General features: G+C 31.3%; 2 protein-coding genes and 1 long non-coding RNA gene across 7 annotated transcripts; 1 reads left to right on the forward strand and 2 right to left on the reverse strand.

Moving 5' to 3' along the window:
* Positions 1–288: 288 nt before the first annotated feature.
* Positions 289–9897, forward strand: LOC145975376 (macoilin-1). 5 transcript variants are annotated; one of them, XM_083105826.1, is made up of 12 exons: positions 289–941; positions 1659–1800; positions 1889–2015; positions 2158–2287; positions 2445–2511; positions 2641–2857; positions 2972–3230; positions 3326–3562; positions 3787–3963; positions 4854–5132; positions 5232–5425; positions 5601–9897. In XM_083105826.1, exons 1-12 carry the CDS (start codon positions 862–864, stop codon positions 5858–5860), a joined length of 2169 nt encoding a protein of 722 aa, XP_082961952.1. In that variant the 5' UTR covers positions 289–861; the 3' UTR covers positions 5861–9897. The 5 variants fall into 5 exon arrangements, with proteins under 5 accessions (XP_082961952.1, XP_082961954.1, XP_082961953.1 ...); XM_083105828.1 differs by having other exon boundaries at positions 291–941; positions 3805–3963; XM_083105827.1 differs by having other exon boundaries at positions 293–941; positions 2641–2854.
* LOC145975378 (uncharacterized) lies at positions 8048–11245 on the reverse strand. The gene is made up of 2 exons (XR_014439958.1): positions 9506–11245; positions 8048–8867 (listed from the first exon to the last, which is right to left on the reverse strand). It is a non-coding gene; the product is annotated as an uncharacterized LOC145975378 (long non-coding RNA).
* A 1696-nt stretch (positions 11246–12941) lies between these two features.
* On the reverse strand, positions 12942–14572 carry Dcps (Decapping enzyme, scavenger). The gene is made up of 4 exons (XM_083105835.1): positions 14027–14572; positions 13798–13943; positions 13337–13673; positions 12942–13219 (listed from the first exon to the last, which is right to left on the reverse strand). Exons 1-4 carry the CDS (start codon positions 14406–14408, stop codon positions 13038–13040), a joined length of 1047 nt encoding a protein of 348 aa, XP_082961961.1. The 5' UTR covers positions 14409–14572; the 3' UTR covers positions 12942–13037.
* Between the last annotated feature and the right edge of the window lie 127 nt (positions 14573–14699).

A 14699-nucleotide genomic window follows, 5' to 3' on the forward strand; every position in this document is an offset into this window, starting at 1 on the left:
GCTAAATACGCGCCCATAAAAAGTTTTTCTACTTTGTATTAGCTATAATAAAACGGAGAAACAAAGCACAACAGTTTCTTTCCTTTTTCTTCTGTCCCCGTCTTTAACGACAACACCTGTCGATCACATCCGACCCTCGGCAACGTTTCGTAATCGGCAACGCGCGATTATTCCGTAACGGTTTTCGCGCAGCTGCGATAGATAGTTACGGAAAGAGGCCTCGCTTAGTAGGGAGAGAAAAAGAGACAGATAGACGAACGCGTGTTGCCAGGTTGGAGCGCTGTGAAACGAGCCGATGGACCGACCGACCGCAGCACGGTCGGAAGCCATCTACGATCGATAAAGGCTCGTGGAGAGACCCCGAAATCGTCGCGCGGCGGAAAATCGCGACGGCGCGAGGAAGAGAGAGAAAGAGAGAGAGAGAGCGAGAGAAGGAGGGGGGAGATAGATAAAGAAAGAAAGAAAGAAAGAAAGATCGGCCGGCGGCAAACGATCGGCGCTCTTTGGCAGGGACGCGACGCTGCGATATTCGCGACGCGGACGATTCTGCGCGGCATCGCGCGATTAATGTAATCGGCAGGTGATTTCACGTCGCTGATTAAGCGCCATGTCCCGCGATGGACCAATCAGCTGCTTGGTAAACCGCCGTGAGACCTCGAGAATCTGTCCCCCACAGACGAATGACAACAAAAGAGACTGATAGAAGTCGCGCGCGCGAGAGAGAGCCCGAGTTTTTTCGCACGCGAGTGTGTGTATCCCGCGCAGCCGAGGGGTATATTCGCCGCCGCGGCTCATTTTTTTCCGTTCCCGTAGCACGCCGCGAGTAACGTTGCTTCGCTGGTGGTGAAAGTGTCGAGGAATATGAAGAGGAGAAATGTCGAGTGCGGTAAGCTTCGGAGGCCCTTGAAACGCAACAAGCTCACCGAGGGAATCTACGGAAGGTAAATCCTCTTTCTCTCCCCGTCTCTCTTTCTCGCTCTCTCGCCGCCATATGCGTGTGCAACATCTACGTCGAGAGGAATGACCGTTTCTCCTCGACGTGGAGCGAAATAACCAAAGATCTGCGACGTGATCATGCGGGGTTCCCCCCCTTCCCCCTGCGGAGCCGGACAGCCGCCCGCGACGCCGAGAGTCGGTCGCGCGAACGACGCAGCCAGCCTTGTCTCGCTTGACATTTACCTCCGAGTCGCAAACATCCTCTGTATACGTTCCTGTTTTTTTTCTCTATCAATTCCCTCGTCTTTCTCTCTCTCCGACTCTTCATCCTACATACGTTTCTCTACCCCTACGTACACACACGCAGCGTTGATGTGCTGCGTGTATGACTACAGGAGGCTAGCTAATGCCACAATAACAAAATAAAACAGACGCGACAGTCGATTGACTTTTCAACGCGCTCTCTTTTTTTTACATTCAAAAAGAGCTCTCTTGTAGTATTATGTAAGTCCCTTGTGTTTTCGATAACATCGTTTATCTCAATTTATCTCGTCTTGTCATCCACAATCTGATATACTTATGTGTATGGTAAACAAAAATAAAGAGAGATACTTGTATGTGGATTCTATAATACAAATATATAAAATTGTTATTGTTATTGTAAACTCTAATCCGATGAGTCATTTGTATTTGTATGAAATATACAATTATATTTGTTTCAGTACCTTGCTTTATCTAAAGTTTCTTCTACTATGGGCCATGGTGATTTTGGCAGACTTCATTTTGGAATTCCGTTTTGAATTCTTGTGGCCATTCTGGCTACTCCTCCGAAGCGTTTACGATTCCTTTAAATATCAAGGCTTGGTAGGCATCATCGATGTTATACAATAATATAATCGTGCAAAGCATTATGTACTTGTGTAAATTATGTTTCTTTCTTTCTTTGTTTCAGGCCTTCTCTGTATTTTTTATTTGTATTGCACTTACATCAGACATGATTTGCTTTTTTTTCATCCCTGTGCATTGGCTGTTTTTTGCCGCCAGCACTTATGTTTGGGTGCAATATGTTTGGCACACAGGTATGTAAAAAACAATGAATATGATATTTATACCTCTTCTTATATCGATATAGTCTGTTTTACACTTGAAATATAGAAAATAGAATAGATATTCTACAACTTATAACAAATACAAGAAATTAATTACTTTGATATGGTATAGATAAAGGTGTGTGTCTACCGACTGTGATGCTGTGGCTACTATTTCTATATATAGAGGCAGCAGTGCGGTTACGTGACTTACGTCATATGCCGTTTCATCTAGATCTCTGTCGGCCGTTTGCAGCACATTGGTATTATTTCCTCCTATTTTTGCAATAATGTATGATTGAATCTAATACTTTATTAATGCATGTTACTCTTTATACATATCTATTAAAATAGTAGTATAGTCTATTGACAATCACCAATCTGTATCCGATATATTTTTTCTCTAATGCATATTTTCAGCATTGGCTATCCTGTAGTTACATTGGGCTTTGGTTTTAAGAGCTATGTAGGCTACAGAATGAGGCAGGTTAGTCCTTAATTTTATTTCTGATTTATTACACTTTTACAAATAAGTACTTTGCAATGCATTGTGTTGCATGATACATTATATATAAAATTTATATATCTTGATCTCTTCTTCTTGTGCTTCACACAGAGAAAACAGAAAGATGTGGCAAAAGAGAACGAATTCTATCTGCAATTACTGCAGCAAGCACTGCCTCTAGAGCAACAAGCTATGTCGATGCAGCAAATCCAACCGCAAGTGCAGTCACAGACGCAACATGTCACTGCGTCGTTGGAACAACACATTAAAACTCAAACACATAAATTGAGTCCACAATATAATCCAAGCCCTGAAAAAAGCAGAGGTAGTTTGTATTTATTATCAATATATATATATATATTTCTCTTTGAATAAGTAATAATAAATAAACATGTTTTATTGCGATCAAACACTTTAAATGTGGCTGTATTTATTCTTTCAGAGGGCAGTAACAGTTCTATAGAAACAAACATACAAAATGGTGGGGTACATAATAGTAGCCAAATCACATCACAAGCACAGAGCGCTACTACCAAAGGTACTCATAGAAAATCTTTAGACAAGAGTGAAAAGCAGGAAGAGCAGCATAATAAACATAATGTATCAAATAATTCACCATCAGAGAAGAGTGATAAAAGATTTATACACAGTAATGGAAATACAGTACCGCACAGTGACATACAGCTTATCGAGAGGGTGGGGTATGTTCAGTTTTATATCAAAGAATGTATTTTTCTTTTTAACTTCACATTTTAATTCCATACTTCAGATTCTTACTGACAATCTTTTAAAACAGATCTGTAAATGATTTTGACATAAATGAAGTAGAAAAAGACAAATCTATTAAGGGTTGCGGACACACTACAATAAAATCGCAATCAAACGGTTCAGTAACGGGAAAATGGAATAACGTGAAGGAAAGTCGAGATTCATCGTCGACCAATATCCAACGTGAACGTAAGACTCGACAGGTTAAAAATACAAGTGACATCACGGCAGAGCAACAGAAACAACAAGACGATTATTATCAAAGGTACATCATAAAAGAAACATCTCTTTCTTGTAAATGCAATTATCATAAAGTGCTACAGAAATATTCTGCTAATAATTCTACATGTTTTCACAAAGGCACAGATCGAAACTCTAATGACAAATCTGGTATTTCTTGCTCTATTTAGATACCGAATCTTGTATCACTGTATACTCTTAGCACAGATTTCTCATCAATTTCTTTAGCATAATTTGTCATTGAAATAGGTTACTGGTGTGTCGCAGGCTCGAGGCAGATATAAAACGCTTGAAGTCAGACTTGCAGTCAAGTCGACAGTTGGAGCAAGAATTACGATCACAGATCAATACCTTACTTAGCGGAGAGCGGCAGGCTAAGGGCGATATTCAACAACTTCAACAAGATAACGATCAACTACAAAGCAAGTAAGTATATTTAACGATTGTGAGAATTAGTTTTGTAATTTATATAAACATTTTTAAAGAATCTATCTAGTTAATGTCTTCATAATTTTATATTTCGCAATTTGAGATAATATATGAAGTACTTATTATAAATTTGTTGGTAATTCTTCCATTTTTTTTCATTTCCAGTTATTTCATTAAACTAAAAATTGATGCAGTGTTTTTTTAAAAAATGTATATTTGATTTAGATATACAATATCTGCAGGAAAATTGTGATATTGTGTATACATGTACATGTATCTTTATATACTAAAATATCTATAAAATTTTTGCAAAAAATTTAATCAAATTTTTTAATCTTTTAAAAATTCCAATTTGCAACATTTATTATATAATTAATCAAGTTTACTTTATTATCATAATTTTTGATCAAAATATTAATAATTATTTCTATATTCATATTAGTATCCAGACAAAGATTACCATTTGGTAAATATGCAGAAAATTAATTTCTTTAATCAACCCGCGTTTTCAATTAAAAGTATGAAGACTGCATAAAAGGTATATAAAGCTGTAGTTTGTATATTTTACATTATGATTCAATAATTTTAATAATTAAATTTAGTTTGCAACACGCACATACAATAAATCTTCAAATATATCATATTAGGGAGTTATTTTTTAATATGTATTACAACTTTATATTCATAAATCTGTTTATAAAATTATATACACGATATTTATTTTATAGTTATTAGTCAAATATACAATATGTATATAAAATATCATTTATATAATTTCATGTATATGTAAACTATTGTAATTTGAATTAAAATATAACATATATGTTCCTATTTTGATTTATGAATAAAATTGGACAAAGCCTAAAACATAAATTTTCACATTATAGATTGCATGGTTTAGTGACGGCGCGTCAATTGGACAAACAGGCGATGTCATCGTTGGAAAAGCGAATTGCAGAGGAGAGAAAACAACGTACTGCATGTGAAGCATCTTTGATCTCCGAACGGAGAGCACGGCGTGCTGCTGAGGAGGCACGTTCTGCAATTCCACCGCCACCGCCTCCACTTATCAGGCAAGAATGCACTGATGCATGTAAAAGTCGAAGATCACAAATGGAACAGGATCTTAAAAATCTGCGCCGTGAGCTCAAATCGAAGGAAGAAAGGTAAAACAAATATTGCATAGGTTTCAATTATGTGTGTGCGTGTGTGTTACGTTAGATAAATAATCTCAAAATTAACATGTGTGTCACACATTGATACAGGTGTAATGTATTGGAAAAAGACACAGCGCGTTGCAAAGAAAACCACAGGGAGTCCGAAATTTTACTCGCTGCACTGAACGCGCTACAGGACAAAAACGCGCATTTGGAAAACAGCTTGAGCGCGGAGACGCGTATAAAACTTGATCTTTTTTCGGCACTCGGCGAAGCCAAACGGCAATTGGAAATCCGAGAAAGTAAGTAATGATAGTTTTATTCATTATATTTTGTGTTTGTATGTATAATTTTTTTTAACATTTTTATAATTACAAAACGTATTATAACTTATGAAGGAAAATATGGTGCAACATTATATTGCAAATTGTATTATTACTGGCAATATATATCTCATACTATTCTTCATTGAATCAGGCTTAATCAGATCTCACGAGAAAGAAATCGAGATATTGAAAACAAAAATAGCGCAAGATTTAGCTGTGATGCCACAAGACACATTTGGTCCAGCGCCAACCTGTGCGACGTCCAAGCTACGTTTAAATAGTGAAGTGAGAGTAGGAACAAAAATACGTTCAAACGAAAGTCCCTGTCCAGGGTGTACCGTGTCAAATTTGGATCCGAATGCGACAGCGTACACGCCTAAAAGCTCCCTCGTAGCGTCGACCGAAGCTTAAAAACTGCAATTGTTCTCTCTCATCAAAACCCGATAGTAGGATGTATCAATTACAAAAGGATGTTTCAAGTTTCTCCGTGGAAATATTAACCGTTTAGTTCTTTCAAAGTATATGGCGAAAATATGGATTTATGGATATCAGATCTTTCCTGTATAGTCTTCTTCAAGAAGATAGTATTTTTATCATATACAAATTCTCAATGTGTAAAAGAAACCTGAAAGTCTTCCATGAGAAACTTTATGAAACATGTTTTGTATAGTATTTTGTCCTTTCAGAGAAAAAATGAAACCGTTGACATTACTTATGATCACACGACGCGACACATTGGTTTCTAGAATGTTAGGGAAGTACAATGACAGTCTTAATTTGTAACATTTATGCTGCGGGTTGATCTTTTACAGATATATATAACAATTTGTACCAGTAAATGATAAAAGTATTTCCGCGCGTATGAAAATCAATAATAATGCCTAATACTTTTAAAAATCAATATTTTCCCTAGGGCTATAAATATCCGGATAATTTAATATTCGAATTCTTTAATATTATTATTTAATATTAATATTATTATTCCGATTATACTCAAATCTAACTATTTATATTGTCGGATAATATTGAATTACCCGAATTTTAAGATTGGAATCGTAAAATTTGCAAATTTTCTTTTAATTCAAACTATCTGAATTATAAAAAATAAATAAAATACTAATAATGTCATAAAAATCCAAATAATATACTAAAAGTTATTATATTAAACTTTTATATATTTATTATAAATAAAACTACAAAGTAAATAATGCAAAAAAAAATATAAAATATCGCTTCTATTTTAATTGCATTTATGTATGCAATCAAGTATAATGTTGTGTATTAGTCTTCTATTCTAGTCTAGTAATTAGTCTTCTATTTTTAAATTAACTAATAAATAGTTCGGAAAATAAATATGCAGATTTGGATAGATTTGATTTAAATATTAAAAATATTAAAATTCGATTTATCTAGATAATTTGAATATCGGGATTTGAATATAAATATGTAAAATCAAATATTTCCATAAATTTTTCGGATGTTCGAATACCATCACATCGGAATTGTATTTAGCCCTGATTCTGAATTCTTCCATTAATTTATAAGTAAAATATGTGTTTTACATCCTATATAGGATATTTCATACAAAATCTATTTTGTTAAATGCATCTCATTATATGATCAACATGATAATATATGTTTCTTATAAGACATAAGATTACATTTTATGATTATCTATTTATGTATTCTGATGTTGAAATTCTAATTAATTTTTAACATTGGGTGGAAATGATAACATGCATAAATATTTCATTAGCAAAAGCATGATAAGAAGACATTAATATCTGTACTATGATCTCTTCGCAGCATATGCCTAAACTATGATGACTTGTCAAAGATGTATTCTTATTCAAGTCATCTATTTGAAGCTAGTCCACCTTAAAAACTTTATTTAAATATCATTGGCATGTCGAGCCATTTTACGTTATACAATTGAGATGAAACAGAAATGAACTATTGACAACAATAAGGGAAAATATGAGTGTTAAAACATTCAAGAAGGATCAAAGTAAATGTCACGACGCTAAAATTGTTTTAGATGATCATATGCCCGTACGATGATATTCTCTCACACACACATACATACGTACACACATTTTTGTGCTTTTAAATTCGAATATATTTTTAGTTAAATAATTATCTTTATGTATTGGCTTTCAAACGGTATGAATTAGCCATTATACTTTTCGTGAGATTAAAAATGTATAGATTACAATATGTGATAAAAATTGATCTAACTGAAACATTTTGGCATATAATCATACTGGTATATGAGACGTAATGCCATATTATGTTTAAAAAAAGTGGGAAAGAATTTGAGATAATAATTTTATTATAAGTACAAAAGTAGAGAGCGCAAAGTTATCTTCGTACGATTACTTTATTTAAATAAGAATATTTAATTCTCTATTTTGCGACATTGAATGTTGTTGAAATTATATTGTGACTAGATGTAAAGTTTTTTTTTTTTTTCGCTTTTATGACGTCCATTAATATAATTTCGAATTTAAGAATAGAAAAGTTTCGTTTTCCTTCTTTTTCTTTTTTTTCTTTTAATTATTCTTAATATATATATATATACATATATATATATATATATATATATATATATATATATATATATATATATATGTAAAAAAATGTTACATATGGTTTTGACAAATTATGGTACCATTGAAGACACATGTGGTACATAATATTTAAATGATCTGTCTACTCATAAAAATATGATAATTTACACATATGGCGTATAATTAAGTGCAAATTCTTTTAAATATTCGCGCGAATTGTGTGCGTTTAATCTATTGGCTCATTATTTACGCTGTGAAGAGGTGTTGTATGTTATAATTTTGATTTCTATACAGATTTTTTTAATATATTTTCATCTTAAAAATTGATAAAAAGTTGTTATATAATTTTAATTTTAATTGGCTACAGAGTGTTTGGAAGAGTTGTTGAGGAGAATGCAATGCGTGTGGCATTACAAATAACTAATTAATATGGTCAAAAGTAAAATCGATTAAATAATTATATATAATACAGATGTTAACAAATCTGTTTTTTATTTTACCTAAGAAAGCCAATACTTGCTTCATTACATTGGAAATGTGTAACACTTGTTAACTATTACGAGATCATTCTCTCTCTTCCATAATTGTACATACAAAGCATTGTCATGACAATTTACTTATGGACATTAGTAGTGGATCATGACCAACTAGTCAAGCGAAGAAGGAAGTTCTATGAGCACAAATATTTATTAGAAGATATCGAATATTCCAAAGTTTTGGTCTTCTATGAAAAGAGGATACAAAATCCCTTCATTTCATTTAAATTTAGTATCTCTTGGACTCTCATTGGATAAATTATGAGTCTTTGTTCCCCAGATGATCCACTTAGAAGAACGTTGTAGGCTTTCCTGCATAATGTGTATTATTAAATTTTGAATTTTAATCTTTAAAAAAACAGTGCTAAATTTATTTTAAGAAAGTTATACGAAAAAGTTTTCTAAGTTACATACGTTAATAATTATATATATTATGTATTTATATACTCTTTTCGATACACGAAATATTTAAAAAACTCCGATGGTTGCTAGTTTATGAAAAATAAGGGAAACCGTGTGTATGCATTTCTGTTTCCGAATTGTTGTCCCAGTGTCAAAAGATTACACTTATCTTTGATCTTGCAAATAAATCGTTGATAAGTTTTGATTAGAGTTGCGTTTGCTTACATTTGTTTATACACAGATAATATAGCGAAGACGATGAAGATATGTAAATATTTGTCGGAAAAAGTAACTTTGATACCGCCTTTGGTAATGCATGGGTGTGATTGTTAGAATTGTTAGGGCACTTGCGTGACATAGTCATTTTTGCTATACAAGGTCACTTTTAAGTTACGAGTACGATATTTGCCGATTTCATTGACATAAGGTTCAAATACAAAAGTAGATACTAAAACGACAGTAAAAGCTTGTCAGCAAAAAAGAACAAGAAAATAAAGGTCAAGGAAACTATTAATTGTCAAAAAAGTATCGATTGTGAATTTATGTACCTGACCAAGGATATGTAGTAATTTTTTTCTTTTTGGCTAATTTACTTATCTTGAATTCAATTCCATTAGAAGGCTGGCTTAATAAGCAATTAATATTATTAAACAAGATAATATCGTGCACATTAAGTTATGTGATATGCATACATATACACAGACACAAAGAAAAACAAACAGATGCGCGCATATAAACATACACACACGCATATAAATATATATATCACGTGTAAATATACATTCGCTTTTTACATATTTATTTGTGTATACTCGTACATTGCGTGCATGCCGGATCACACGTGCAGTTATCTACGTGTATATACATGTATATATGTATAATTATTTTAGTTATTATACAATGTTCTCTTACCATAATAAATTAATAATGAGACAATTAATCGATCGCCGTAGGTAAGTTTCCTATTTCCAAACGCATTATTTCACTTCGCGCGATAAGAGGAAGATGTGCATAACGTACAAGTACTTAATTTTTTATTTTATAGATTTCATCTAGCGTTTTTTTCGAATGTGTGAGAGAGAGAGAAAAAGAGAAAGAAAAATGAGATGTGCACAAATTCAAGTACTCTTGTAATATCTATTTCCTGAATAATTTATAAGTTCTTTGATATTTTACATAACTTATAATTTATTAAGTCGGCGAGGACAATAAAAAGTTGTTCCGTTTTATACCAAAATTTCGGCGTCGAGTCTAATCGCAATTCCAGTAAAAAAAAAGTATCGCGGAGATGGTTTTTTTACACATTAGTTATTGTAAAGTCTTATGCGCTTCCGAGAACATTTAACTGCGTACTTATTTTGTTATTATTTATAGCGTTAAGTAATCGCCGAGCGAGACGAATGTAGCATAATTAAGTTGCAACAACAACACGGCTATTGATCTCATTATATACTTCGCGACCATACACACGCAAATGCCCTTATTAAAATATTTAAAAAAAAGAAACATGTGGAATGATTCGTTGAACAAATTTTTAACGTATTGTAACGCTTTTTGTGGATAAATCAGATCAAATGAATGCGTCACATACGTCGACATACAATCTTGATTGACGCTTGAACGAAGAACGCGTGCGTTTTAATGCACGCTCCATACATCACATACCACAAACGTGAGCATCTAATGAAAATAAAAAAATGATAAATCTGGATAAAAGAAAAAGAAAAATCTGGATAAAAATGCTTTTACCATCGATCGTAAAACTCGTAAAATATGTAACACGAGATATACGTCCCCATCATACATGCGTTTCTATCGTTAATTCATATAACTTGAGCTTATGTGAGAATCGTGTTCGAACTATGGCACTTTTCATTCCGGTGCTATTCAACAATCTCATCTATTTATAATGATTCTTCTTCCATATATTTCCTGTCTATCAGTCGGTCATATAGAATATATTTGACTTTTGTTTTCATATATTGAAATATATATATGATTTATAAATTCTCTTTTCTCATCCTTCTAAGAGTATGAAAATTTCCCTCCTTGCAATGTTTTAAAAACGTGAATTTTGTCAAAAAATAATGATTTTTTTCACACAACATTTGTAGATTATGAAAAAAACAATGTGAATTTTTTATGGAGCAATGCTGCTCAGATGCAAAAAAGATTTAGATACAAGTGACAAATTCAAAAAAGCCATTGATATAATGGTATTTAAATAAAATGGTATCAAATAAAACCTCTGAAATGCTCATTTTGGAAAACCTTGGAATAAAAATCACATAAATAAACGAAATCACTTGTTGAAAAGAAAAATATTAAAAAATTGCTTTTATATATGTATATATATATATACATTTTATATATATATATATATATATATATATATATATATATATCACACATTGAAATTATCTAATTATGCAAAAGGATTAAAACTTTTTCAAAACACTATAATAAATTAGAAAAATTAATGATATTAATAGTGAATGACTTTTTATTGTGTATTATGTATCGCATCTATAGTGATATTTATTAAAATAAACATTGTACAAACTAATATATATTGCGTATAATTTATATATCAATAACTATTATACATATGTAAGCATTGAGATTTATCAAAATCTAATATTAATGCACCCTAATATAATTTAATGACGTTACACACACACAATTTTATTCTCATATACCTTTTTTTACATACCTTCTGCTTTTCTAATATGAAAATAATTAAAAGCTAGGAGGGAAATTTCCATGATATATATTTATAAAAACCATTTATCTCGATAGTAACATAATCTGATATATTTTGAATAAATATTTCGTTAGTGAAAATATATAAACGAATTCTTGTAGAGAATCAGCTTGTACAGAAATACAAAAATTAAGAATTCGTAAAAATAAATCTTCTGTATAATGTTCATCCGATTGAGTCTCTTTTATAAACAGGATAAGATTCACTCAATGTAATAATAACTATGAGCAATACAAAAATGAGCAAATGTGTTAGCTGACAATATAATGTAGAGAACACACCAATATTTGATTTACTTGGTTTAATTAAAATGTTATAAAGTTGTACTTACATACTCTTTTATTAATTTTGAAAATACTTATGAGATATACTATTTTGAAATTATTTTACTTTGATTTAAGCTATAAGAATGAATGGCAATTATAGGGAACCTAAAGAAGTTTGTACTACATGCAATACAATGATATGGAGTTTTTAATAAAATTAAATATATATATGTTTATGTACATACATATACTATGTATACATGTACATGTATATATACATACATATGTATATATATAAATATACATATATATATATTATATATGCAGATAAACATATATCATATATATATATATATATATATATATATATATATATATATATATATATATATGCTTTTTTTCTTTGTTTTCAAAAGTATTTTACTGCTCTCTACTGCTCTCTAATGTGTCAACCATCATACATAGATATAAATTAAAAAGATTTAAAATAAAAATATTTAAAATCTTAAAAAATAAGAAATTATAATTAATAAAGAATTTATATTCTTTTTATCCTCAAATTATTATACTTATATTACTTTTACAGATTTCTTGTATTAAATTTATAACTTCATGAATACATATAAATTTTTAAATTCTTCTTTTTTCTTAAAATTTTACATTTCAAATAAATTTATAATTTGAAATGTAAAATCTTAAGAAAACCATGGTATATCTTATCCATTTGCAGAAATATACATTTTCAGAAAAAAATAGTTCTTGTAAGAATTATATGTAACATAAAATTTGTAAAGTTTTTTCTGTTGATAATCTTAATTTTGTTTTTAATGTTTTCTATGGATTTAAAGTAATCTAATGTAACATTTTTGTCAAAGATATTTTTAATTAATAACATTATATGTTTTGCACTGTTTTTCTTATTTTCAAATGGTAAATAAAATACATATTATGTAATTCCTTATTGAATGATAATCAAATATAAAACTTATATTTTTTTTTTGTTTTTACATATACATATATGTATATATGTATAAAGTAGTCTCATTTATATTATTTACAGTCTAATGTCTCACATGTGGTTGTATCTAGAGTTCCATGAGATTTAAATTTTTCATAGAGCGGACTATCTTTAAATACTACATATGAAAGAACCGCTTTCTTATAATAATCTGACATCAGTTCTAAATTGCTTATAACTGTTGATAAAAGATGTGCTTTTGCCACATATATTCCTAAATAAAAGAAAATAAGATGCTATAGTTATAGATATTTGTTGCTCATTCTTAAATTATTTAGCACATTCTTTCTATTATAGATTGTTATTTTTATCATTTCTTACATTGACTTACCTGGTGCTTCAAACATAAGATAGCAGAAATGCACATGTAGATAATAATATGATGGCTGATAATGGAAATATATTCTAAGCTGTGATGCAGGTATATTGAATTTTTTACTAATTGCCGTTGTCCCAGCATCTCGTATATTTCTCAATAAAGGAAGATGAGAAGCGTTCAATTCCCTCAATGATCTTATTTTTTGAAATGGTAAAGCCAATAATTTTAATGTATCTAGTTGTTTATCCCATTTGAAATCTGTCACTAATACAAAACCAGTGTTCTTGTCAGAGTCTTCATAGATAATACTTTCTTGTTCAGCTTTGTGCTCCAAAATATTTGTTATCCACTGAAAGCAATATGAAAAAAAAGAAATTACATTAACGTTAATTTTCAAATATGAGAAATTATACCAAGCGACTCAATATTATATTTTAGATAAATTCCAATAATAAATTCTATATTTTATATACCTCCAAACTTAGACTTTTTGATTCTATATAAGGAAGAGTAACTTGCTGATAAAGTTCATACGTTTCGTCTATTATGTACAATTCTTGTCTCTTATATTTCTCAATGTGATTCTGTGTAGCGGGATATATCACGGTCGTGTGTATGCCTTAAGAAACAGAGAATGCATTTGTTTGTAAACGAATATATAATCAATACAGTAATACACGAAAAATCGACAGATCGATGTACTGTTATATTCCTCGGTGGGAAAACAATCGTAATTCCTGTAAATATCGTTGGTGAAGTGCTTTCGGAAGAGCGTCTTCCCGTCAAAATAACCTTTCTCCAACACCAACTTGTCATGGGGGAAACTCTTTTGTTCGAGCAAAACAATCGCCGAGCCTTCGCGATCCTCGAATGTTCCTTCTATGCATATCGATTTCCGCACGCAATTGTTTTGCAGTACCTTCGTCACTTTGAAATTCGACAGATTCAGTTCTACTTCGCGAGTCGCATCATTCTCGCTCGTGTCCCTCTCGTCCGTATTCTCGATCGTATTTTCGTCGTTCAGTTTTATCTTTTTCGCCGGTGGACAATCCCCGTCATTGACGTTTGTACATTTCTCTGCCATCGTCACGTTATATAAACACTTTAATTTCAAAAATAATAAAACACCCCGCGCCGGTTAGATGCAAAAAATTGTCCGATAATAGAGAGAGTGTCTATCGTATTCTTTCTTTCTTATGAATTTCTGTCCCTCTTTTTTAGAAAACCTAACCTAACCAATCAAGACACTTGTATGCGCTCCGTTTGACGTTACAAAAGTTTCGAAGCGTATTGAAAATCCCAGTCGCGCACTCTAACGGCAATAAAATGTACCTATAGGATAGTAAACTTCACCGTCGGTACAGTCGATATTTGT

The sequence above is a fragment of the Camponotus vicinus genome, unplaced genomic scaffold (genome assembly GCF_025532165.1).
Source record: "Camponotus vicinus isolate PSW18456_S1 unplaced genomic scaffold, iyCamVici1.0 SCAF_8, whole genome shotgun sequence".
NCBI lineage: Eukaryota > Metazoa > Arthropoda > Insecta > Hymenoptera > Formicidae > Camponotus > Camponotus vicinus.